The following is a 25954-nucleotide window of genomic DNA, read 5'->3' as shown; positions in this document are numbered from 1 at the left end:
TCTCCCTTTACTCGGCTGGAATCAATCTCCTCAGACCCCTTTTATATTCTCTTCAGCACTTTTCCCCTAAAGACTCTACTTATGAGAGTAAAAAAGTTAACAAAAGAGGGCATCTAATTTTAATAAAAGAATAACCACTATATCCTCATTACCAATTGTGTAAGGTTTTTAAATTTATTTAAGAGCAACCTATCCCATTTTCTTTGATACGAACATCAAAGGTCCAAATTAAGTGGCTTTTGTGGATTCTGAAGTTAATTCTGCTATGGAACAAATCAAACCAATTTCTTTGTTTACTTACTATGAAAGTACAATTTGATATTCCACCAAAAATCTAACTAGAGAAATCTCAAGTCACAGATGTGCAATAATCACTCCAGCACAACACTTTTAACAAGTCTTAAACAGTTTAAGAAAGGCAGATCAAATCAACCATATCCAAAGGGCATGAGGCAGTCTGCCAATGGTATGGAAGACTGAACTTCAATTCCAAGTCCTGACTACATATTCCAAAAACCACCTACTCTTTCCTATAGTTGGCCAATCTAGAGTGATTAATATCATTATCTCTCAGAAATTTCAGCTAGGCACAAAGAAAATAATTTATTTTAGAGCTATTTATTTAGAGCTATCTCTGATAAGAAGCTCTTTTCAAGAGATTTTAACATCTGCATGGCAGGGATAGGCGGAGACAACTTTATATAGTTGTACTATATCTTTTATATGAGATAGCTAATATTTAAGAGAACTGATCACATAAAGCAAGAGTTGGAAAACTATGGTTTGCAAGCTAAAGCTGGCCCATTGCATATATTTAAATGACCTGCAAACCAACCAAGTATTTTATATTTTTAAATAATTGGGGAAAATATCAAAAGATTGATAATATTTAATGACACAAGAAAATTATATTAAATCAAATTTCAGTGTCTATAAATAAAATTTTATTGAGACACAGCCACACTCATTTAGTTTACAGAAGCTTTTGCACTACAATTGCACAGCTGAGTATCTACAACAGAAACTATATGGCCCACAAAGTCTAAAATATTTACTATCTGACCCTTTATAAAACCTCATTAGGCTTCTATCTCTTCCTATGTAAAACATGGCTAATTTCTCCTCTATCTCACAGCATTTTAAGATTAAAAAATGATATAAATGTTTTTCTTCACCATTGTAACCCTTGTGCCAATACCTGCTACGTATTAGATACTAAATAAATATCTGAATGAGTGAATTAGTAAGCATTACAGTTACTTACTATACACTGTTGGGAATAATTAATTTGGAGACAGAAGTTAGAGTTAACTGTGCTAAACTGATTGTAAATTGTGGTACTTACTTTCCCTATTAAGTATGTCTCATGTCCTCCAACAAGTTCCTCTTTAGATCATACAATGTTCATGATATATGAATTGCAATATGCTCTCTCAAATACAGTTTTATTTCTCTTTTTAAGGTCAAAATTCTGAAAGTAAACTAATATTTTATGGTACAATATAGTTTTGGTATAAAACAGTTTATAAAGCATTTTTATTCAACATTATTCATCTCCTCACTCAGCAAGTATTTACTTAGTATTAACTTTGTAGCAGATGTAATGATTTTTTTAAAAAAGACAATGGGGCCCATTTAGTTAATTTTTCTCAGCAAGGTTGTTATGTAGATATGGGAGAACTTAGACACGTTTTAACTTTTGTAACTTGCCTAGGATCACATTAGAAAGGGGACAGAACCAAGTTTGTTTACCTCTTTCCATCGCATCAAAGTGCCTATGGTATTGCTCAACAAAAGCAACAGAAAGTACCAACTTATGGGCTGGCAACCTATTAGTGGCCTGTATTGTGAAATTTTCACAATTATTCCTGGGAATGCCACTAAGGAATTTAGGTAACCGAAGCAAGTTTTGTTTAATTTGAGTGGGACTCTTAACGTCTGCCATTCACTCTCGGAGTCTTTGAGCAACTCAGACAGTGGTTGGGAGTGCAGGCACTGACACTGGACTGCTCAATTAGTCCCTAATTCCACCACTTTCTACCTGTGCAGCTTTCAGCAACTCATAATCTCTCTGAACCTCAGAGTCCCTCTGTAAAATGGGCCTGATAATAACAGCACCCCCTCATAGCACTGTTAAGATTAAACAAGTTAGTTCATGTTGAGCACTTAATAAATGGCCTTTCGTTAGCACCTGGTCTAGTTGCCGACACTCCCTCTCCATCCATTACCCTTTTTAAAATAGCTCCTCTAGCTAACATTATTTTATTTATTTACTTTTTTATTATGTCACCCCCCCCCACTATAAACTCCATGACAGCAAGGGCCATCTTTTCTTAATAACTCTTGTTTCTCCTGAACCTAGCACAGTGCCTAGTAGATAGATATCAAATAATTGGTGAAGGAATGACACGCTCAATAAATGTCTAAGAAGACAGTTTAGGTCTCAATTTTCCTGTATGAAAAACAGAATATTTACTGCTCAGAAATGCTGGAAGTCAAAAAGATACAAACGTAACCGGGAAGCTCTTGGTAACACCAGAAATATGCTTCGGAAACTCTAAAAAGGTCTAAAAGGACCTCCCATTACAAATAGTAGTGGGAGTGGCTGAAGCCCTAAAGCAACTAAGTCAACACTGTCAAGTCAGAAGTCGAACCCTACCTGCAGTAAGACTGACAAGGATACAAAACCTCCAAGGGTTTTGCAGAAACACCTGCCCTTTTCTCCCTACCTTAAGTTGTCAACTAACTGTGTACGCTCCTCAGGAAAAGGTTGCTCCCCACATTGAAGACCCCCGAAAAAGCAGGGAGACAGGCGCGGGCGGGAAGCCAAATATCTCCAAAGTGGAGATGCGGCATAGCAGTGACACTCGCATACAGCCCCCAAAAGGAAACCACCAGACCCTTTTGGGAGGGCCCAACTAGCGGGCACCCAGTTTTTCCCCTCAGACTAGCCACCCAGTCCCCAGCACTAGGAGGCGGAAGGGGGGACACTTCCCCTTCAGCTCCGGTGGCCTCAGAGCAGCAGGCTGGTCTGAGTCAAGTCCCTAACCCTGAGAGCAAACTCACCTCAGCCGTTGGCCCCACCTCCGCTCACATTCCGGCCCCGCCGCCTTCCCCCCTCCCCCCCAGACCCTTTGTTTTGATTCCCGACTCCGCAGCTCCCGCCGCCGCCGCCAAGCGCACCCTCCACTTCCGCTTCCGCACCCTACCGCCCCTGTCGCAAAACCGACGCCCTTCTCGCCCCTCGCTCCGCCCCTTCCTTCGCCCCTCCCCCACCGCCGCGTCTTCCCCGCGCGGGGCGTGCTGGGAACCCCGGGGGGGGCGGGGCCTCGCGGCCCTGCAGCCTCGTCAGGCTCAGTCCCCTCCCGATAAACCCCTAAATAGGGACCTTCCCGGGGGGCAATCCTGGCTTTTCTGGCGAAAACCCGTAGTTTAAAGAGGACTTCCTCCTGGTTTAACCATGTGGCGTCGAAAGGAGCCTCAAAGCGAATAATTAGGGAGCTTGTGAGGTGGAACCGGTGAAAAACCTGCCAACCGGGATTCAACACAGTTCGACTGTCTTGCGCAAAGGCGATTTAAACGGGATTTCAATGAGAAACTTAATGTTTTGGCTTTTTAACTCTTGTCATCACGTGACGGTTTTACTTTTTAAAAAATTTTAAATGGCGCATATTTCACAGTATCCTTAATCTGGTGCGACCTAGTGGTGACTGGAGAGAAAAATAGCTGCAAACTGGGCTTCTTGCGAGGTCCTTCGGGTGGGCAGAGCGTCCCAAAGTGGCGACTCTGCTGGCAAAAAAAGTGTGTGCGAAAGCTAATTTGGATGTTGTCACCAATAATTAAGACGTCCTCGATAAACCTAGTGTGAAAATTTAATTTTTAAAATTCCTGATCCACAGGTCGTTACAAATGAATACAACTTTTCCAAGGAGGGGTTAGGTGAGCCAAAAGGAAACTTTATAGTTGCAGAAGCCTTGTGAGGTCAATTTAACAATTTGTGTTTCAGATTGCTAGAAGTGCCACCTGTTTGGGCTTTTGCGTGTGTGTGTGTGTGTGTGTGTGTATACCATCTCACAATCTTCACTTTTATCTGAAAAATTTTAAGACTCAAGCAAATTGGTTATTTCTGAAACTGCCAGCTGTTCGCTATTTCCTGGTGAAAATTAGAAAAACAAAGCACCTATTACCTAAATCTAGACACAGTTTAGGACAAATTTGCTGAATACTACTTAAAAGTTTATTTCTGAAAATCTCCAAGAAACAAATTATCTTTGCGAAAGGATCAGTAAGGAGAAATTGCCAAAAGATAATTATTCCCCCTGAAGTCTGCAGTGTGAGGCTACTTCAAGGCAATCCAAATTAAGTGGAGGACATTTCTGGGGGAGCTAAAACATCCCTGCAGACATCATTATAGACATACATTGTGAAGGGCAAGACCAAACTTGCAGCTGAAGAATCCTTTGTGCTTGCATTTAATTTTCCAGAAGGCAGATGACCAGTGCATAGTCATCTGCCAGCTTAGGTATTTATTACCGCTGAGTAAATAAATCTTCATTGTGTAAGTATATGTGTAGTATTTTCCGAGTGGGAATTAGAACAAATGAGAAACAACTCTGTTCCTAGTGTTTTGTTTTCCTTTCAAAGTATCAAACAAATAAATATATTTTATAGGTGTATTTAATGGCCTTTTAAAAGATATTTTAGCCATAAAACGGAGAGCAGACTATCTTTGTTTTACTCGGCTTTCTGTAGTCCAGAGCTCTGCCTGGTCTCAACAGGTAAATGCAATAATGAAAACCAATCATACTAAATGAAAGGCTGATGAAAAGTACAAATTATAAATAATTTTTAAAGAAAATGCAATTTTATTGCTTTTAATAAAAATCAGCCTAGGTTACATTTAGTGTTTCAAACTTGGTCAATTAGTGTGGAAGGAAGAGAAACCGAGCTCTCTGCTCACTCATGTAAGCCAAAAGCTGCAAGGAAAACAAATTGAATTTTAAAAGAGAGGGAAAGGTTTTAAAGTACTCCCAAATTTTTTTCTTTCTAAAGGTTATACCCAATAACAAACCTATTTCCCTAAGCCTTGTTCCCAAATAGGACTTTAATGATAAGCATGTCAATTCCCTGCCCCTTTTCCTTTATGGAAAGTGAAGGAAATTGAAAACCAAATAGTTTAAATGACTTGACCAATGCCGTTTAAGCCAGCACTGATACTTCACCAATTTATGCTTCAATTTCCTCATCTGTTAACCAGGAGATTGCACCTTGCCCAGAAACCTCACAGAGTGGCAAGGGTCAAATAAAATTCTGAGGCTGAATGCATCAGAACAAATAAATTGTCAAGCAGGATGCAAAGGATGTCTTTGGGACCAGAATGAAGGTTTCCTGAATGACATTTTGCTACTTTCCTGAAACCTGTTGATGTGGGTGCTGGGGTTCTCTTGAGTTTCTTTGAGCCTTTGCAGGAACTAGCAAGGCATCAAAATAAAGGAGAATTAGAGAACCACGGCAAGGAGGAAGGAGGGATTTTGTGAGTGTAGAGGGGGTCTCAGAGTAGCTGAAATCTCTTTTTCTCTAGGGTAGTGGTGAAGAAGATGGGTGTAGGAGTCAGACCCAGCTTTGAAGCCTGATTCAGTTATTTACCAGTTGTTAGACCTAGGGCAACTCAGCCTTCCCTCACCTTTGTTTTCTCATCTTTAAAATGGGCACAATAAAAGTATTTTCCTGGGGTTCTCATTATCTGGCTCACAGCTCCATTGTCACCTTAAAGGGGCCTTCACTAACCATTCTATTGATCTCTGTCTAGTCCCTTTCTATCACACGATCTTGCTTTATTCCTAGCACTTATTAACATCTGAAATTATTTTACTTTTTGTTCGCTGGATTGGTCTTTCTCAACAGTATAAACCGGTTGAGGACAGGCACATTGTCTGACATGCTGTGCTTTAAGTGTGCCTTGTACATAAGAATGCTCCCCAAAATTTTATAAACAATTAGGTTTGATGTAAGAATTAAATGAGAAGATCATGTCAAGAAGTTAGTATTATGCGTGACACACGAAAGCATTAAAAACTCGTGATCATCTAACAAAAACATATCTTGTACTTACTTTGTGCCGGACACTGGCCTAAACGTTATACAAATGCTGTTAATTTATTTAGTTCTCTGCACAGTCCTACAAGGTAGAATCTTATCATGAGTTATAGATGAGAAAATTAAGTCACAGAAAAGTTAAATAACTTGCCCAAGATTGTACACGTAATAAATGGCAAGGTGAGGAGCCAAAGGTAGGCTGGACCAAACTCGTAAACCCCAAGTAAGTGTTGCTGCCTGTGAAGAAGAGTACCATGTGCTGATTTTTGTAAAAGGACACAGAGGACCTTGGCATTTCTTAGCCTAAAGGGCCTGGATCGTTCTCTTTCGCTCGTATTGGGAAAGCGGCAAGAACGGGAAAATGCAAACGGTGTCAGACAGAGGAGGCGTAATTTCCTTAAGTGCGTGGCCTGACTATCCAGAAAACAACCGCCCGACCCAGGATCAGCAGCCAGCGCCTCCCAGGGCCCCGCCCAGCTCAGCTCGCCGCGTGGCCACCCCGCGCCCGGGCGCTGGGAAAAAAGTTTCCAAAAGGCGCTGCTCGGCGCCGATTGGTCGAAGCGGGCGCGGTCCCGTGGCGCGGCGGCCAATGCGCGGCGCCGGCTGGGAGCTGCAGGGCGGGGGCCGGAGGGACCGGCTGCGCAGCCCAGCGCTGCAGCCGCCGCCGCCCGGGTCTCGTTCTCGTCCTTGCCTCGGAGCCGGGTAAGTGCGGAGCTGCCGCCGGGCCCGGGCTGCTGGCCTTCTGGGGGCCGCCACGCGCCGCTGGGAAACTCTTCTCTCCACCCCCGCGCCCGCCCACGCTCTGGGGTCCCCGGGCCCAGCCTGGCTGGTTCCCAGCGGCGCCCCTCGCTTTTGCAAGTTCCCGGGTGCCGGGGCTGGAAGATCCCAACTTCCTTAGCGCCTCCACTCCTCAGTTTGCGCCTTGCCACCCTTCTGGCCCGCATGCCCTGCTCTTCGGCCATGCCAACTTTTTCTCTTTCTGCCCCCGTCTTTCCCAGTCCCCGCCGCCCCTCCCTTCTCTCTTTGACTTCCAACGTCCTTCTGTCCTCCTCGTTCCCAAGCCCCACTGTCTGGCTCCGTCCCTCTTCCCTTTATTCTCTCCGCTCCCCAAACTCCCCTCTTCACTCCGTTCCCTAAACTCCCCTCCTTGACTCCCCTCCTCTCTCAACTCCCTTCCTTGACTTGACTCCCCCCTTGTCTCTTCGCTCCCTTTTCTGCCCCTCGCTCCCCGCCAACCTCTTTACTCTACCTCACCTCTCACCCCAGCCAATTCCTTGGCTTCCATCTCTGCCCCTGCCCTCATGCCCACTTCCCCGACCTCCTTTCACCGTCGAAGCAGGCCTCTCTCCAAACACCTTCCCCCTCCCTTGGGTCTCCCTCCCTTCGGGAACAGGTTTGGAACAGTTCCTTCTCTCTGCTTTCCTCAAATCTCTGCTGCAGGACGCTCAGATTTCCCCTGACAGCACTTTGGGGAAGGATTGGATAAAGGATGAAAACGCTTATTCTAACAACTTGAATGCTGTGTTTGGGTTTACCTGCCTCTCTGAGGTCATGGGAACCCCCACCATCACCTTGACAGCTTTTTGGGAAGCTGCATTATCTTCTCCAATCTTCTCAGGTTCTCTGCCTCCTGAGGCCCCGAGCTTCCCTGATGTCTTTGTCCGAGGTTTGCCTCTTCCTTTTTAGTTTTAGCCGGAGGCCCCTTTCAACTTCCTTTCTGAAGAAATGGCCTTTCTGCCGGCTGGGTTGAGATTCGCTGTTTTCTAGGCTAGTTTTGCCAATGTGCTCTATGATAGGATGGCCTCTTAGGGCACGGGAAGGGTGCTTTGAAGAGTAATTGGATCCCACCTGTTCCCAGAGCCTTAGCTGACAAACCCCCTTCCCAACCAAATTGGTACCTAAAGAGTTTTGAAAGTTGTTTTTCCTCTTAATATGTCTTTTGTGTATTACAGACAGATAATTAATGCCTCTGAAGTCCAAGGGGCCTCCGATTTTGTATATTTTATTCCATTTTGGATAAAAGTTTCTTAACTTGGCATATTCGGTTAGGATGTTATTTTGCCTTAGAATATGTGAGCCAGAGAGATTGTTGTGTTCCTTTGCCTTAGAATATGTGAGCCAGAGAGATTACACTCCCATTCCTCCCCAGATTATTTCCTAACAAAGAAGTTTGTGTCTGCAGTTCACCGAGTGCTGTGATAGAGGTGCTCGGTTCCCACCTCTCCCAGCAGAGCCTAGTGCTTAGTAGGTGTTGCAGGTATGTTTGAAAAGGGAAGGGGGAGGGAGAACCACAGGAGGAAAAGTTCTTTCTCTGGTGTCTTAGTTCAAAATTAGCCTGGAACAGTAGCTTTTCTATCTTTGGCCAAAGTTTAAGCTCTTTAAATTTTCAAAGCAAAATATGCTTACTCTACAATTTATACAGTGGAGAAGTGTGTCAAGCGCAATGTCTCATCTTACTGCCTGCTTCACCCCCATTCTGGCACATCCTTCCAGACCCTTTTCTGTTTGTATACTCAGGAGAGGGAGATGCGTTTGTGAACAAAAATGGAATCATTTCTTAACAGGTCATGAACTTTCTCCCATATTGGTGCATATAAGTCTTCTTTTTAACAATTGCACAGTTTTCCAATCAGTGCTCTGTTGACCTTTAGGTTTCTCTAATTGTCTACATTAGGGAATGATGTTGTACATCCTTAAGCATGTGTCCTTGCATGCCTGTCTAAGTATTTTTGTAGGTAGATCATAACAGATTTTGAGAGCGCAAAGACAGAAGCCAGACTTGCTGACTCTTGATGGCTTTTGCCCCAATGATGTCACTTCTGCAAAATGCAAAGCCTGCATGGCAAGGTAGAAGTTGTTGGAGCATGTGCTGACACTTGGCAACTTCTTTCTCTCCCTCCCTTTCCCTTCGTCTCTTCCATTTGTTTCAGTTGGGAAGGATACTGGGTAAGGGTTGAATTAAACTCCTGTTGGTTTATATGGTTGGTTATTAACCTCCCCAGCTGTGCTGGCTTTCTTCATACAGAAGAAGGTCGAAAGAGATTACTTCCCTTGTTTTTTTTTTTTTTTCCTTTCAATGTTTTGAAATCAGAGGTGTGTGTCTCAAGTATTTATAGACACACTTTTCTCCAGTTAGAATTGATCACGGTCTAAAACATGCATATTTTTGTAGGCGTGCATTTATGTGTAGTAAATAGGGTTTGAACCTCTCAGTCTGCCCGACTTTGTTCTTCCTTGTGTGCAGTACCATGTTATTTGGGGTGCTCATGGGAGCTGCTGGGACATGATGGTGTCTTGAGAATGCAAGGGAGGAGGCCTGCCTGTAGATACCTGTAGGCCTGGACAGATAGAATAAAGGCTCACACATAGTATCCCTTTTTAAGATAATGGGTGCAAAGCTGTGTACACTAATCAAGCATTAACACCTGCCATTGTAGTGCCTTATCAAAAACTGGGTGGGCCAAACAGAATGAGGGAGTCTGACCTCCAGTCAGTCAGTTTGCAACCCCTGGGAGACCTTGGACATGAATTCAGAGACCCAGTCCTTGAGTTCTGATTCACCTCTGCAGCTCACTTGCATGTTTGGAGGTGGCCAAGACATGCAGCACCTCTGTTCCAGCTTAGAGTGAGTGCCTTGGCTCCCTACCTCTTACAGTTGTATGGCTTAAGGAGGATAATGTTACTTGAAAATAAGTTGTTGTATGCCCAGCAGTCTGCAAAGAGCTGGTGATGATAAAATTTAGTAAATGGTGCCGGAAGAGGGGACCCATTGCAAAATCATCTTGTCTGCTTCCTGGGTCTGAGAGTAGTGCATGTTAGAACTTACTGAGACTTTTTTCCCCCCAAGTGGCAAAGGAAAAAATCCTACATTTTTAAGATTGCCATTTTATAACAGTAAATTTCAGCTGTTATTTCTTCCCTCTTTGCCTCTAGGACATTTTTTCCCTCTTTCCCTAAGGATTGTTTTTTTAAAAGCAGGGGTTTGGGGTTTAAATGCCGTACCTGTGGTTTTAGCCCTTCCGTTGAAGGGGCAAAGGATTGTGCAGACTGGGACATAAGTCCAAGTCTCTGCCTAGTTTTTTCCCAGTCCCTGAGGTATAAAACCAGATCCCTCCCATCAGCCTGGCTGTAATTAGAGCTGCTCCCACAATGGAAGCTCCGCCTAAAACATCTCAGATTCATTTCTGTCCTGAGGATTAAATTTTGAATTTACTGGCCAAGATAAGAGTGTTTTCTTCCTTTTCTAAACTCCTCTGTTTAGAAAATCATCCTGATTATGCAGGATGAGGGTTATTAAACTCCAGTAACTGTATTAGCTACCCTTACCATGGAAACCTGGGAGGAGCTGGTTTTCAACATGGGGTCTTCTCGCCCAATCCCTTTCCATTAGCCCGACTGCGCAGGTGCTAGGGGAGAACTGGTTAGGAACCACTGTTTAGGTTGCCCCATCAGTTCTTTCTGCTAAGCTTTGTAGGGATTTTAGATGTAAATTAGCCTTCAGAAGGTCTCTTTCCTCCTTTCAGGCCCTTGTTTCTTGCCCTTCTTCTTCCAGCTCCTGATCAAGCTTTATCTTCTCCTATTTTCATTTGTTCAACAAGTGCTTTGTGTGTGTGTGTGTCTTTTATATGCCAAGCACTGTTCTAGGCATTGGGGGTTAAAAAAAAAGCAAAACAAAGAAGGTCTCTATATTCAGACACTTACATTCCAGGGGGAAACAAACAGAAACAAAACTCCTGAAGTCATGAAATAGTGTGAAATACTCTGAATGAAACAAAACAAGGTTAATGTGATATTGAAGGGTTGGAGGGGGGCATTAAGTGGAATATTCAAATAAGGTCTCTCAGGGGAGGACATTTCCGCTGGGATCTGAATGGCAAGAAGGAAACTCCCTGGGCAGAGATTGGGGGGTGGGGAAGAGGGAGGAGCGTTCCAGGCAGTGAGAGCAGCAAGTGCCAAGGCCCTGGGGCGGCGGCCAGAACAGAAAGAAGCAACGCATTGTGGCTGGAGCACAATCAAGTAAGGGGGAGAAGGGTAGGAAATGAGTCGGCAGAGGACTGATTTTGTTGGATCTTGTGTAGGAGCTTTTTCCAAACTTCAGGTGTTCCTAATTCCATGCTTCCTCACTCTCCTGTGCACTGACTTCCTTCTATGCCACACAGTCAAGATTGTCCATCTTAATGGCTGCACAGTGCACAGGAACAATTGCAGGGGCCCTGGCTGATGCCTACATAGCGGATGAGGTCTGGACTCATTAGAGCTCATGGCTTGACCAGGGAGCGCAGGCCTCAGTTTACCCCCACCCTTGGCCAGTTTAATTACTGCTATTAACACTCCAATATTCTAGGCTTTTTACTTCGAGCAATCAAGATATATTAATCGGGACTCTCTAGTGGCAGAAATTCAATTCTAACTGGTGTGACCAAGAAAGGGAATTGATTAGCTCCCATAACCTTAGGTCAGTTATGAGTGGATCCAGGGTTTAAATGAGCCTGTCAGGACCCAGTCTCTCCATCTCTTCCCCTTCTTTCCTCTGGGTTGACTTCTTTCTCAGACAGGCCCTGCCTTTGTGATAATAAATGATGACTATCAGCCCCAGGCTTAACCTCCTACCACCTTACCAACCCTAGTGGAAGATATCTCCACAGAAGGCCAGGGCCTGGACACTCACTGGCCCTGCTTGTGTCAAGCCCATCCCTGTAATTGGCTCAGCTGGGGTCAAGCCCATCCCTTAGCCAGTCACTGTTGTTAGAGGCAGGAACAAGCGTATTCCTTCTCCCAGATACAGAGAATGGTGTCCAGTCTAACTGAACCACATAGAATGGGAATATTGGGATGCTATTACAGGAAGATTGAAGAATGAATGCTGGGCTGGGAAAATCAGCTTTCTACTACATCCGCTTCTCTGCTTTAATCAAGCTTTCAGAGAAGCTGCTCCCCAGAAGGCGTGGGTGGGTAGGGAAATGGCAGGTTTTTTCAGGGTTGGGGAAGGGAGAAAAATTAGGGGGAGAGGAAATGCAAATACAGGTACTAACAAATGTAGAGTTATCAGTAAGTGCTGTGCTCAAATATAGGCACATTTGTGCAGTTCCCACTCTGGGATCCCCAAGTTGATGATTGTGTCTATGTTAACACAGACGTATTTAGCATAACGGTTTGTATTTTTATCCCAAAATACAGTTTCTTGATGGTTCTGCCTTGTCAGATTCATTCTTTTGTTCCCGGGGACACACCCCAGACGATGATGAGCTCCCTTGAGGGAAGGGTGGGACCCTGGAGACTTGTCATTTGGCTCCCTAATCACCTTTTGACAGCTCAGAGTTTCAAATATACTCAAAATAAGCTATTACATTGGGCAGGCCCTATCAGCAGGGAGTCTACAAATACTAACCCAAGATACTTGCTTCCCTAACCTCTGCTTCTGACATCTCCCACTCTAGCTACTGCCTGATTTGTCCCCCTCCTCTTCTCACTCTGAATGCTCCAACTCAGTCTTCCCCCTCTTCTTCCCCACCCAGTTACTCATCCCCACTCCCCCACTATGCTGAAACTATTCTTGCTCAGGCCACTAGGGTCTGGCATTTTGCTAAGTCTCCAGCTATTTTCCAGTCCTTATCTTACCAGCTTCTCTGTTGCACTGATGATACAGTAGCACATTCCCTCTTTTACCTTGAACCCATTTACTCCCAGGACAGCTCACTCTTTATGGTTCTCCTCTGTCTCTCTGTCTCTCCCTCTGTCTGTCTCTGTGTGTGTCTCTCTGTCCGCCTCTCTCTGTCTCTCTGTGTGTGTATCTCTCTCTCTCTTCTCTTCCTGTCTTGGTTGCTATTTATTTCTTTGTCCTCCTTTCAAATGTTGACAATACTCAGAGTTCTGTAATTGCCCTCATTAGATTCTCTACTGGTTCTGTCACCAGAAAATGGAGGGAACCAATTATAAACTCATGATGCCCAAATTTGTATCGCTACCTCGGACTTCACCCCTGAGTTCAGACTTATTGCAAATGGATGTGTCACGGACATGTCTAACTGAAACTGTCCGAAGCTGGGTTTATTATCTTCCTGTCTAAATGGTATTCTGGTGTTCTCTACATCTGGTGGTGGGCTTGGTGGCAGCACCTTGTTGTGTAAGCTAGAACCTCTGAAGATAACTCGCCTTTCTTTCCTCTTCCTTCCCTTCACCTAATGTAATAAATCATCAAATCCTGGTATCTTATAAAAGCTTATAGCTTTCACTGTGAGAGCACCTGCCTCAGGCTTTGTCCCTCCCAACCCTTCCATGGCTACCATACAAGCTATTTTAGCAGAGCCCTTCGTGTCACTCTCTTCATCAAAATCCTCCAGTGGCTCTCCATAGCCTCTAAATTCCTTAATGTGCCATAAAGCCCTCTGGGATTTAGTCCATGTTTTGCTTTGTTTTTGTTTTTGTTTTTTAGGAAATACTGGGTATTGAACCCAGGAGCTCGTACCTGGGAAGCAGACACTCAACCACTGAGCTACATCTGCTCCCCAGCTCCTGTGAATGAATCTATGCAGTCTTGTCTCTTTCCCCACCCTTCCTCAGCTTTCAACCCAAGCAAGCCAGACTTCCTTCATCTCCTCCCATGAGCCTGGCTGCTCACACCTTGTTCTCACGTGTTGTCTTTCCCCACCATTCACCTTCCTACACCTTCATATTCTTTTGGCTGCAATTCATCCATCACCTCTTCCAGGAAGCCTTCTTTGACTCAGAGTTTGAGTTTGGGACTCCCTAAATACTTTGTACAGTGATGAAAATCTTTATTATTTTGATTGCAGTGATGATTCCTCAGGTATATACATATGTCAAAATTTATCAAGTCGTAACTCTAAATATAGGCACTACATTATATGCCAATATCCTGTACATATTTCTAGCACTGCACTCACCGTGTAGTTTTATAATGATTTACTTCTAACTCTCTCCCCCACCAGACTGCAAGCTCCCCTGAGGGAAGGAAGGGCCCTTAAAGACATTATATTTGGACTCCTAAGTCCTATAGTAGCTGCTAAAAAGTTTTTGTGGAGTGATATACGTAATCCTTGATATTAATCCATGAATTTTAATGGACTGTATTTTGTTTTGGTTGGTTTTATAGTTTTTTTGGGCAATATTGTGTCATTTAATCTAGCATAAAGTTTGGGTTTTTTTGTGTGTGTGTATCGAAAATCAGCTATTTAACCAAATGTGGGTAATAATGATTTAAAACTTTTTCTTCTAGACACCATGCCACAAGAGTAGATCTCCCCTCCTGTTTTCACAATGGAGGACTCAGGAAAGAAGACTTTCACTTCTGAGGAGGAAGAAACTAACTATTGGAAAGATTTGGCTATGACCTACAAGCAGAGGTCAGTTCTCCAAAGTGCATGCTCTTCTTTCTGAGCCTCAAGTTAAGGCAATAACTTGCCCATGGACTCATTATCAGTGAGAGGTAGAGCTGGGCTTTGAACTCCTAAGCTCATGCTCCTAAAGACAGTGCTGCTCCACCTCCCATCTCACTGTCTGGTAGGTTTCATCAGTTCCTAGATTCCATATCATAACAATTTTTAGGGTGTACAAGTGGAGGTAGGGGGAGAGACAGTGGGGACTTTTTCCTTTTCCAAGCAAAATGAGTTGTTGCAGATTTTTTATTCTTTTTGAAGCCACTGTTTCAGTGCCTGTATCTAGGAATGTGGTTTTTGTATATGTGAATGTATATGTACAAGTGTGTATGTGAATGTGTGTGAGGGTGTGTGTACCCATGTGTGCCTGAGTGTGTGGTGTTCGGCATTGTTTCTTTTTATTTCATGTGGACTCTTACAGTCTCTGCATGGAGGTCTTATTCCAGTCCCTCTGTTATTCTTAGTCTGAGTTAAAGATACTTTAGGGCTTGTATTAAAATTCCCTGGAATGTAAAGATTGAGAAATCAGAAACGGGTATTTGAGCCAAAGCAGAGTCAGATTATAGTGGTGTGATAAAATGGACATTTAGATTGTCTCTGATTTCTGGAGATACACCTATAAGTAAACCTGCAGGGGATATAAAATCTGAAGTATATTTTCTACATATGGGCTAAAATAGTTCACTTCGCATGGATGAGTGACTAGTGGATTGGAGTCTGGTAAACCTGGATTCAGGCCCAGCTCCGCTTCTGGCAAATTAGGTGACCTTTAGACAAACCATTCATCTTTTCTAACCCTCTTCTCATCTGCAAAGTGGGGGTGATATTTCTCCCTCAAAAGTAGTTGAATAAAGAGAGGATCCATGTAAAGCAGCAGCACAGTGCGCAGAATGACTGTTTGATGTTTGGGAATTGTACTGTAGGGCAGAGAATACACAAGAGGAACTCCGAGAATTCCAAGAGGGAAGCCGAGAATATGAAGCTGAATTGGAGACGCAGTTGCAACAAATCGAAACCAGGAACAGGGACCTCCTGTCAGAAAATAACCGCCTTCGCTTGGAGCTAGAGACCATCAAGGTGAGCAGTCAGGAGGGAATGTATGCAGGGACAGACAGGCCTCACCCATGGGCGTGCCGTGTGCGACTGGGAAGATGGGAAGAGGAGCTCTGCGGGGGGGGGGGGGGGGGGGGGGGGGGGCGGCAGGGCTGTGCCCTGGGGTCACTCCCACCCAGAGGCCTGGGGGTGGGGGTGGTCCTCGAGCTCTTTATGTGACAGGGGAGCTCTGGAAAGTCCCACAGGTGTCCCCACAGCCTTTCTTGGTTGCCTGTAACAATTCCACAAGGAAGTAAAAGATAGGCAGTTTTAGAATATGGAGTGTGACTAAAATTGCTCATTGTTGTAAGGACCACAGTTAGGCTATCTGGTATGATAGCCGCTCACTACAGGCAGTTATATAAATTTAAATTAATTCAAATAAAATTACGATTCACTTCTTCACTCACACTCGTCACATTCTAAGTGCTTAGTAGCCACGTGGAGCTAGTGGGTGTCATTATATATATAGGGAAGAATAATGATAGATAAATGATAAGTATTGATGGAACATATCCATCATTGCAGAAAGGTCTGTTGGGCAAAATGCCGGTCTAGACCAGTTGTCTCCGCCTTGCACTATTGACGTTTGGGACTGGTTTCTTTGTTGTTGGGGATTGTCTCTTGCATTGTTGGATGTTTAGCAGCATCCCTGGCCTTAGCCCACTACATGCCAGAAGCACCCCCCAGTTGTGAGAACCAGAATGTCTCTAGACATCACCATGAGTCTGGAGCCCTGCAGCTAAAGAGACTTGGCAGCTGGTCACTAAGTAATCATGTCCTCAAGACTAGCTGTCAGCCCTTGGCACCAGTCAGCATCACCTGGCCAGCTTCATAACCATCAGGCATGACCACCTCCACCTCCCCCATCTCTGTCCTTCCCCCATCCCACGGATGGGCCCCTGGCATGTCTGCAGGTTTTGTTTTTTTTTTTTAATCTCATCAGGTGATACTTATTTTGCATATGGAAGAAAAAGCCAAGGCCTACAGAATGTGGGCCCAGGGCTAGGTGTCATGGGTCTGCAAAAAGAGATGTGCGCCTTGACCTCCAGAGCTCTTTTGGGAAGACACATCCAACACCAATGAGACAGGGAGGGAGATGCCACTGAATTCACTCATACTGACCATGAGAACCTTTGGAGAGAGAGGAAGATCAGCGTGAGCTGGAGAAGCCTTCATGGGGGAGCTGCGAGGGGCTGGTGCTGATGTGTGAAAGTGAGGGGTGCGTGGTTGTGTGAGGAGCCCGCACTTTGGCCCATAGGGGCTGATGAAGAGCTCACCTGCACCTGTCACAGACATCGGTGCGGATGCGTGCTGAGCACACCTGGCAAAGCCTGGCAAGGAGCAGGACTGTTGAATGGGTTAGCGATCAGAGGACAAGGAGAGGCAGAGGAAAGGCCAAAGCCCTGGAAAGTGAGCAGTTGTGTGGTAGGCAGAGACCATAGGCTGGCCCTCGCCAGGTCAGTCTGCCCTCGATGTGATTGGCTTGCCCTTCAGTGGTTTTATTTTGGCATTTTATTATGAAACTCTTCTAACACACAGCAAAACAAAGAGTTTTACAGTGAACACCTTATATCCACCACCTAGGCTCTAGCGCTCAGCCACTGAGCCACATCGGCTCCCCTGAGTTGGTTTTTTCATTTGTTCACTTGTTCTTTGTTTTTGTTTTTAGGAGGCACTGGGACCAAACCCAGCACCTCCCATGTGGGAAGCAGGCACTCAACCCCTTAAAACACATCCGCTCCCCTTGCTTGCTTTTTAATATACATCTGTCCTTCTATCAGTCCATCTAATTTTTGGTGCAATTTCAAAGAAAACTGGAGGCATTTATATACTTCCCTCTAAACACTTCAGTGTTCTTATTAACCAAGAGTTCAGTATTTCTTGATAGATTTTTCTTTTGATAGTCCAATTTATACCTTTAATGTGTTTTTTTTTAAAGATTTTATTTATTTCTCCACCCCCCCCACTGTCTGCTCTCTTGTGTCCATTCACTGTGTGTTGTTCTGAGTCTGCTTGCATTCTCAGTGGTACTGGGAACCTGTGTCTCCTTTTGTTGCATCATCATGCTGTGTCAGTTCTCCATGTGTGTGGTGCCACTCCGGGGTGGGCTGTGCTTTTTTTGCTTGGGGCAGCTTTCCTTGCGGGGTGCACTCCTTGTGCGTGGGGCACCCCTACGCAGTGGCGCCCCCGCGTGGCACAGCACTCCTTGCACATGGCAGCACTGCGCGTGGGCCAGCTCACCACACATGTCAGGAGGCTTTGGGTATTGAATCCTGGACCTCCTATATGGTAGGTGGATGCTCTATCAGTCGAGCCACATCTGCTTCCTTTTACTGTGTTTTTAATATTTAATATCAGCATGTAAAAACCTTGTGAGGCTTCCTGTAAGAGTCTGGATTTCTGATTTTGAGAATTGGAAGATCTGGCCCCACCGGGGCTGCCTTCTTCTGAAGCACCAAAAAATGAGTCATGGGTGCTTAGACAGTTCCCACCCCCCCCACCCCCCCACCCCCCGTCGCCCTTACACCGAGGTGGCTGACAGCTGCTTCTTATCCCCACACCTGGCCCACTTCACTCATTTTGTTAACAGCCTGGTACCTGCAGGCATTAGTGTTTGACCCCTGCCACAGACAGTGAGAAATCATTATAGCTCTTAAGTTGAGGGGGACATCGTGATGGAAAGCTGTGTGCAAGGAAGATTAGTGGTATGAACAACAGTATGGAGAGGGTAAGAGGCCCTTCATGGATGCTGAATAAACACCAAGCAATTACTTAGTAATTAATGGCCTCAAGACTGAACCCTTGAGCCTCCAGAGGACTTCTTCATTACAACCACATGACAGGTGCCTGGGACCCAGAGCACAGCATGTGGGTGGAAATAGAAATACCTTGGAATAAAGAATACACTCCCACCAGCAAAGATTTGTCAATCACCTAAGACAAACATACTTAGTTGAGATGGACTTCTTGACAACTGGCTTATTCATCGCAAGTTGAATAAGAATGTCTGTAAGGGATCAAACAGAGCGTCTATTGATGCTTCCATCAGCTGACAGCTTATTTTAATTGGCTCCAAATAAAAGCACAGCATTTCAGCAAGAGCTTTTCATGTACACAAGTTCAAAGGAGATTGTTTGAATCTATACCCAGGTGGAACTGCATCCTCTTGGAACCTGTGTTTGAAAGTGGATGAGTGAATGGTCCAGGACCCCATGCCCTACTTTTCATTTGGATGTGCCACCAAATAAAGGGTATGAGGAATCAAAGGCACTCCTGGATATTGGCCATGTGTCTCGCCTGGTCTGCCTCTGCTTGCCTGAGTGGAGATGCTTCCTCTCTGCTCACCGCCAGGAAATGTGAGCACCAAAGGGGACCGAGCAGCTTGAGGATGTGGATTGTCCCCCCTGGCCTCACCCTGTAAATAATCTGCTTGTTCTTTGGAAATTCTGCTCTCACAATAGCTCTCGCCAGGCCTTTCTGGCAAGGTCACCATTACATCACTCCCAGGCACTTCAACTGTTTTTAGCAATAGCATCGTTTACGTGGTTGAGTAAAGAAGGACATTTGCTGTTTTTAGCTTTCAAATTAAAACTTAGGCCTTCATTGTGGGAAGTAAGGATCTTCTATCATATGTATTTATAGAATCTAAGAAGGGTGTTTGATGAAGGAAAGTCCAAAGAGGAGCAGAGTTGAGTGAGGTACCTGTGTGACCTGGATTGTGGGCTGGGTTTGGTCATGACTCCGTCATTTGGCACCAGGTGACTTAGGGCTAAATAAGACACTGAGCCTCTGTTTCTACATCTCTGAAATGGGATTAAATGATATAACAAACAATAGTGTGCTTGGCCCAGAAGCTGGCATGTCATAAGTATGTGATAAATGTTAGCTGCTGCTATTGGGCAATAAAATCATGGAGAAGTCATCTGGATATTTCTTGACTTTGGAAAGTACTGTCAAAATCACCCTACATTTCTTTTGGTAATTAATAACTTTTTTTTCCTTTTTCTTAAAAAAAAAAAAAAACAACCCAGAGGTTAGAAAGTTCCTTCTAAATTCCCTGATGCTACAGGAGAGTATCCTGTGTGAATAAGTCAGGCAGTTGTCTAACTCAGTACGCAATGCCCTCCTCTTACTCTGAGGTACCAGCAACAAAAGTCACAGTGATTCTTGATACTCTTTTTGTAATTTGGTGATGTCATGTGAAGTAGGTCAGCATTGCCCTGGCAGATGGAGCTTGAAGAGGTTTATATGGCTTTCTTTGGTTGGATTCTTGGTTATACGTGACAGAAACAAACCCTGGACACTTTAAGCAAAATGATTTCTGTGAAGATGGTTGGGTGCTGCTTCTTGACTCACCCAGAGGCTGTTGGAACCAGGCATGTGAATGGGCAGGAAACAAGGTGCTCTGGAGAGCCAGGAAGCAGACGCACCCAGGAACTCAGGATGTTTCCTTGAAACAGTTGGTCAGGATGTAATTGCTTCGAATGACTGCCACCTGCTCCCTGCATCTTCCTGTCGCTTGCTTAAGTTTCCAAGTCCGAGGAGAGAAGGCTCGCCTTAGGCTGGCCTCCTGGCTCTGGGGGAAGGCTGGGAAGGGGACATCTGGAGCCTCCTCAGAAAGTATGATGGGAGGAGAGGGCCCAGAAAGACTCCAGAGTGAGGGAGAGATGAATCCCCTAAAGAAATCAGAATGTGGGGAGAAAAGGATGCTCAGTGTCTAAAAATGACAGAAGTCCATGACAGCAGGAGAGCACGAGGCCCAGGATTAACTTTTAGTATGTTTAAGGAGATGACAGAGAAGAGCAGTACACATAGCTTATCAGAAGTCTTAAGTCATTCACTCAGTGTCAATTTTGTGCTTCAGGAGAAGTTTGAAATGCAGCATTCTGAGGGCTACCGGCAGATCTCAGCCTTAGAGGATGACCTCACACAGACTAAAGCAATTAAAGATCAATTGCAGAAGTATATCCGAGAGCTGGAACAAGCAAATGATGACTTGGAAAGAGCAAAACGGTACGTTGTAAAGGAGAAAACCAGTTTTAAAGCGTTTTGTCTTTGCTTTTGGCCCCCCGGGGGCCAAATACTGTGGTACCAACACTGTTAAGTAGAACATTTAGAAGTGAGCAAAATGAAGCCAGGCCCTTATAAAGCCCTTATGAGGTTTACAGTCTCATAGAGGAAATGGACAGTAGGCAAGTAAGTACAAATGAACAATATCAGTAACTGCTAGACATCCAGGTACTGTGGAGGCCTGCAACCACATATATAACTTGACTTTTGGTGGGGGAGTGTCAGACGGGTTTCCCAGAGTAAGCGCCATCTAGGCTGAGACCAGAGGGGCGAATAGGCATGATTCAGGGGAAGAGCCGGCACTGAGTGAAGTGCTAAGGCCCTGAGGTAGGAGAAAAGCATGTCCAATGACCAGTATCTCTTGAACTCATCATGTTCTGTAGTCTGCCAGAATAACGAAAGCTAACGTTTATTGAATTATTACTCTGAGCCAGTCACTTTAATTTGAAAAAAAAAAAAAAAGCCTTCTTTAAAAAAACTTAGATATAAATTGTACGCAATGAAATGCATAGATCTCAAGTGTGCAGTCCTGTCAGTTTTCACATGTATTTTACTCAGGAAACCCACTCTCTTACCCAGACGTGGTACACTCTGATTGCCCATGGAGTTCCTTGCATTATCTTATCAGTGGTTGCTTTAGGAATGACAATCTACATCCTCAATGTTTCAGGCTATTCATGTTGCTGTTGTACCAGCTCACAGAAAATGTGACAACCCTCAGCATTAGAGTTGCCTTTCCCAGGCTTAAACCCTATGCTTTGCCTTGAAACAGTATCATTTTTGCTTTAAAAATGCATATGCACTTTAAAGAAATTAAGGGGGTTAAATGATTCATCTTTTATATTTACCCACACATTTACCCTTTGTAGTTCCTTTCGTTGCTTCCTGGAGATCTGAACTTCCATCTGATTCATTTCCCTTCAGCTGGAAAATCCATTTGGTATCTCTTGTGCAGGTCTGCTGGTGATAAATGCTCCTTGTTTTTGTTTACTTGAGAACATCTTTATTTTGTCCTCATTCTTGAAGTGTATTTTCACTGGACGTTGCATTCTGGATTGACAGTTTTTCTTTCTTGCAGCACTTAAAAGTGTTAATCCACAGTCTTCTTGTCTCTTTGTTTCTGATGAGAAGTTAGTAGTCATTTGAATAGTCATTCCCCTATATGTAAGATGTTATTTTTCTCTCTGTCTGCTCTCAGACTTTCTCTTTATTTTTGATTTTCAGTAGTTTGATTGTGATGAACTTAGATGAGGTTTTATTTCTGTTTATGCTGATTGGGATTTCTTAAACTTTTTATTTTGAAATAATTTCACACTTGCAGGACAGTTAAAAAAATTATACAGATCCCGTATGGAAAACTCCAATATACAACCCTTTTTAGATATCCAGATCTTCCAATTTTAAACATTTTGCTTGTTTGCTATCATTCTGTCTATCCATCTATCACTCTGTCCATCTATCAATTTTATAAACATTTGAGTGTAGGTTGTACACATCATGCTCCTTGAACACATACTACTTCCATGTACGTTTCCTAAGAACGAGGATGTGCACTTAATGGAACTACCTGAAGTACAGTTAGCTGGTTCAGAAACCTTAACATTGATGTAAAACTTATGCTCTGTATTCCAGTTTTTTCATATGTCCTAATAAAGTCTTTTTGGGTCTTTTTCTCCTTCATTAATAGTTTAGAATTATGTATTGCATTTAATTGTCATTTCTTTAGTTGTTCTTTTTTCTTAATTGTGGAAACTTATATGCCACGTAAACTTTCCTATCTCAACCACCCCCAAGGATACAATTCAGCGGAATTAATCACATTCACAATGTGCTACTTTCACCACCGTCTAGTACCAGAACTTTCTCATCACTTCAAACAGAAACCTGTGCTCATTATGCATTAAACCCCCTTGCCCTTCCCCCTGCTGCAGTAACTTGTACTCTACTTTCTGCCGCTATGTGTTTGCATAGTCTGGCTGTTTATTAAAAGTCCCATCATGCTGTATCTGTCCCTTCCTGTCTGACTTATGTCATTCACTATGATTAATGTCTTCTTCAAGTTTTATCCGTGTAGTGACATGTCTCAGAACTTCATTCCTTTTACAGCTGAGTAATATCCCATCGTGTGTATATACTACATTTTTAAATCTATTCATCTGCTAATAGATATTTAAATTGCTTCCACCTTTTGGCTATTGTGAATAATCCTCCTATGAGCATTGTGGTTCAAATATCTGTTCAAGTTCCTACTTTCAGTTCTGTTAGATATATACCTAGAAGTGGGATAGCTGGGTCATATGGTAGTTCTGTATTTAATTGTGTGAAGAGCTGCCCAACTGTTTTCCGTAGAAGCATCATTTTCCATTTCTACCAACAGTGTACAAAAGTTCCGATTTCTCCACATCCTTGCCCACACTTCTTATTTTCTGTGGATTGTTTTTTCTTTCTTTTTTTAAAAAAATAATACCCATTCTAATGGATGTGAAGGTAGTAGCTCATTATGTTTTTCATTTGCATTTCCCTAGTGGCTAATGATGGTAACCATCTTTTCATGTGCTTGTTGGCAGTTTGCATATCTTCTATGGAGAAATGTCTGTTCAAGTCCCTGAACCATTTTTTTTTAAATAATAAATTTTATTTTTAGAGTAATTTTAGATTTATAGAAAAATTACACAAAAAGTATAGGGAATTCCCATATAAACCTCCCTCATGCACACACCCACACGTAGTTTCCCCTGTTATTAACATCTTACATTAGTGTGGTACACTTGTTACAATTGATGAACCAGTATTGAAGCGTTGCTACTAACCAAAGTCTGTAGTTTACATTATGGCTTACACTTGGTGCTGTACAGTTTTGTAGGCTTTGACATATGTATAATGTCATGTATAAGTCATTGCAGTGTTATACAGAACCATTTCATTGCCCTAAAAAATCCCTCTCCCTCCCCTATGAACTCCTGGCAACCACTTTCATTATATCAGTGTTACAAGTTACTCCGTTAACACAAGATAATAACTACAATAGCAATAAATCTACTTTGGTCCATGGTTATACTCCCTTTTATGTTTGTTCATTGCTCAATCTTGAGGAATTTGAGATGATGTCCACTCTGAATGCTGTAGCCTGAAAGGGAACTTGGATATTATGGGACAGGTAGAAGGAATTGTTTTGCTTGCAATTGTAGGTCCTCCTTGTTTTTTGGGATGGGACTTGTCCCTCATCAATGGTTTGTTAGTTGTCCAGTACAGGCCCGAAGAACAGGAGAGTAGGAGTTGGCGACAGCTCTGCCGGGATTCAGGGTTCAACCAGCATGTGAACAATTTGAGGTTTTAAGTCAGAGATATATTTAACAGTTATATTGAAATTATATGTTCAAATAAAAGGAGTAGAAGAATCATGAATAGGGAATTATTAGTAAAAGGAGTATAACTATGTTATATTGGAGAAATAGATTATCATATATTCCCAAATAGGGCCTGCCCAGGGGTGTTGATTTCATGAGGCTGTGCGCTTTGCCTATAGTGTCTGGACGTCCCTAGAGCCCTCGGGAGCACTTTTGTTTGAGACTTTGTTTGCCGTGGCAGTTAGTGAAACCTGCCCGAGACCTGCATAAGTGTAACTTCTGGAATGACCTCCCAACTTACTTTGAAATCTCTTAGCCATAAAAAGTTTTTCATTTGTTCCCTGTTTTGGTCAAGGTCTTTTCCCACATGCATCACTGTTTAATGTTTGGTAATAATCCCTTGGTGCCAGGGAGGCTCATTACTGGAGTCATGTCCCACATTTTGCAGGGGAGATAGTGAATTTATTTGCAGTTTGGCTTAGAGAGAGCTTGGCCCATTTTTTATTGGGTTGCTTGTGTTTTTATTGTTGAGTTTTAGGAGTCCTCTCTATATTATGGATATTAAGCTCTTTTCAGTTATTTGGTCTCCAAGTATTTTCTCCCATTTTGTTGGTTGTCCTTTCTCTTTCTTGGTAATATCCCTAGACACACAGAAGTTCATATTAATGAAGTCCAGTTTATCACATTTTTCTTTTCTTGTTCAAAAAAGAAACTTTCAGTGTGAAGCCTGAGTATCCATTGCCTAATGCAAGGTCATCAAGATGTTTCCTTATGTTTTCTTCTAGGACTTTATAGTTTCTGTTTTTGTATTTAGGTCTTTGATCCATTTATAGTTGTTTTTTTTTTAAAGATTGATTTATTCCCCCTCCCTCCCCCACCTTGTGGCATTCTTTGCTGTCTCTTCTCTGTGTCCATTCGCTGTGCATTTTTTCTATATCTGCTTGTCTCCCTTTGCTGTGTCATCTTGCTGTGCCAGCTCTCCATGGTTCATGGGCTGGCAGCTCTCTGTGGCGCATGGGCTGTCAGCTCTCCGCAGTGCATGTACCGTCAGCTCTCCGAGGCACACAGGCCAGCTTGCCTTCACGTGGAGGCCCTGGGATGTGAACCCAGGGCCTCCCATATGGTAGACGGGAGCCCAACTGATTGAGCCACAGCCGCTTCCCTATGGTTGATTTTTATATATGGAGTGAGGGAGGGGTTAATTCCATTCTTTTGGACCATTTGTTGAAGAGACTATTCTTTCCCACTTAAGTGGACTTGGCATCTTCATAGAAAAAAAAAAATAGGCCATAGTGTAAAAGTTTATTTCTGAACTCTTAATTCAATTCCATCTTTCTATATGTCTGTCCTTATGGCAGTACCATGTTGTTTTTATTACTATAGCTTACTAATAATTTTTGTAATCAAGGAAGTGTGTCTTCCAACTTTGTTCTTTGTCAAGATATATTTGGGACCCTTTACCCCTCTGAATGAATTCGATGATTAACTTTCCCATTTTTGCAAAGAAGGCTGTTGGAATTTTAATGGTGATTGTATTGAATCTGTAAATTATTTTGGGTAGAATTGACATCGTAATATATAGTCTTCCAACCATAACACAGCATGTCCTTCCAATTATTTAGGTCTTTAATGTCTTAGAGTAATTTTTTGTAGTTTTCCATGTACAAGTCCTTTACATCCTTGGTTAAATTTATTCCTAGATATTTGATTCTTTTAGTTACTATTGTAAATGGAATATATTTATGTATTTTTTAAAGATTTATTTTTTTTCTCTCCCCTCCTCCCTGTTGTCTGCTTTCTATGTCCATTCGCTGTGTGTTCTTCTGTGTCTGCTTGCATTCTTGTCAGGCAGCACCGGGAACCTGTGTCTCTTTTTTGTTGCGTCATCTTGCTGCATCAGCTCTCCGTGTGTGTGGTGCCACTCCAGGCAGGCTGTGCTTTTTCCCCATG

The 25954-nt window shown here is 43.3% G+C and overlaps 2 protein-coding genes across 41 annotated transcripts in view; one reads left to right on the top strand and one right to left on the bottom strand.

The window, feature by feature from the left end:
- MARF1 (meiosis regulator and mRNA stability factor 1) overlaps positions 1 to 3280 on the bottom strand; it is a 41093-nt gene extending 37813 nt beyond the window's left edge. For 15 of the 39 annotated variants that reach the window (XM_012530414.4, XM_004471868.4, XM_058286396.2 and 12 more), the window contains exon 1: positions 3067 to 3221. The gene's annotated coding sequence lies outside the window, so the exon portion shown is untranslated. Of the gene's footprint in view, positions 1 to 3066 lie in introns of all 39 variants that reach the window. The other 24 variants (XM_023582624.2, XM_058286404.2, XM_071211319.1 and 21 more) reach the window with 13 other exon arrangements.
- Positions 3281 to 3314: 34 nt separating this feature from the next.
- The window catches only part of NDE1 (nudE neurodevelopment protein 1), a 40319-nt gene continuing 17679 nt past the window's right edge, over positions 3315 to 25954 (top strand). Inside the window, exons 1-4 of one of the 2 annotated variants that reach the window (XM_058286389.2) lie at positions 3315 to 6798; positions 14333 to 14459; positions 15416 to 15569; positions 20452 to 20600. In XM_058286389.2, the coding sequence (XP_058142372.1) occupies positions 14374 to 14459; positions 15416 to 15569; positions 20452 to 20600 (389 nt within the window). In that variant the 5' untranslated portion in view covers positions 3315 to 6798; positions 14333 to 14373. The remainder of the gene's footprint in view (positions 6799 to 14332; positions 14460 to 15415; positions 15570 to 20451; positions 20601 to 25954) is intronic. The other variant, XM_058286390.2, reaches the window with a different exon arrangement.

This window comes from Dasypus novemcinctus, chromosome 23, assembly GCF_030445035.2.
Source record: "Dasypus novemcinctus isolate mDasNov1 chromosome 23, mDasNov1.1.hap2, whole genome shotgun sequence".
Classification (NCBI taxonomy): domain Eukaryota; kingdom Metazoa; phylum Chordata; class Mammalia; order Cingulata; family Dasypodidae; genus Dasypus; species Dasypus novemcinctus.
Note: the sequence above shows the minus strand (reverse complement) of the source record. Positions and strands in the feature narration are given on the sequence as shown.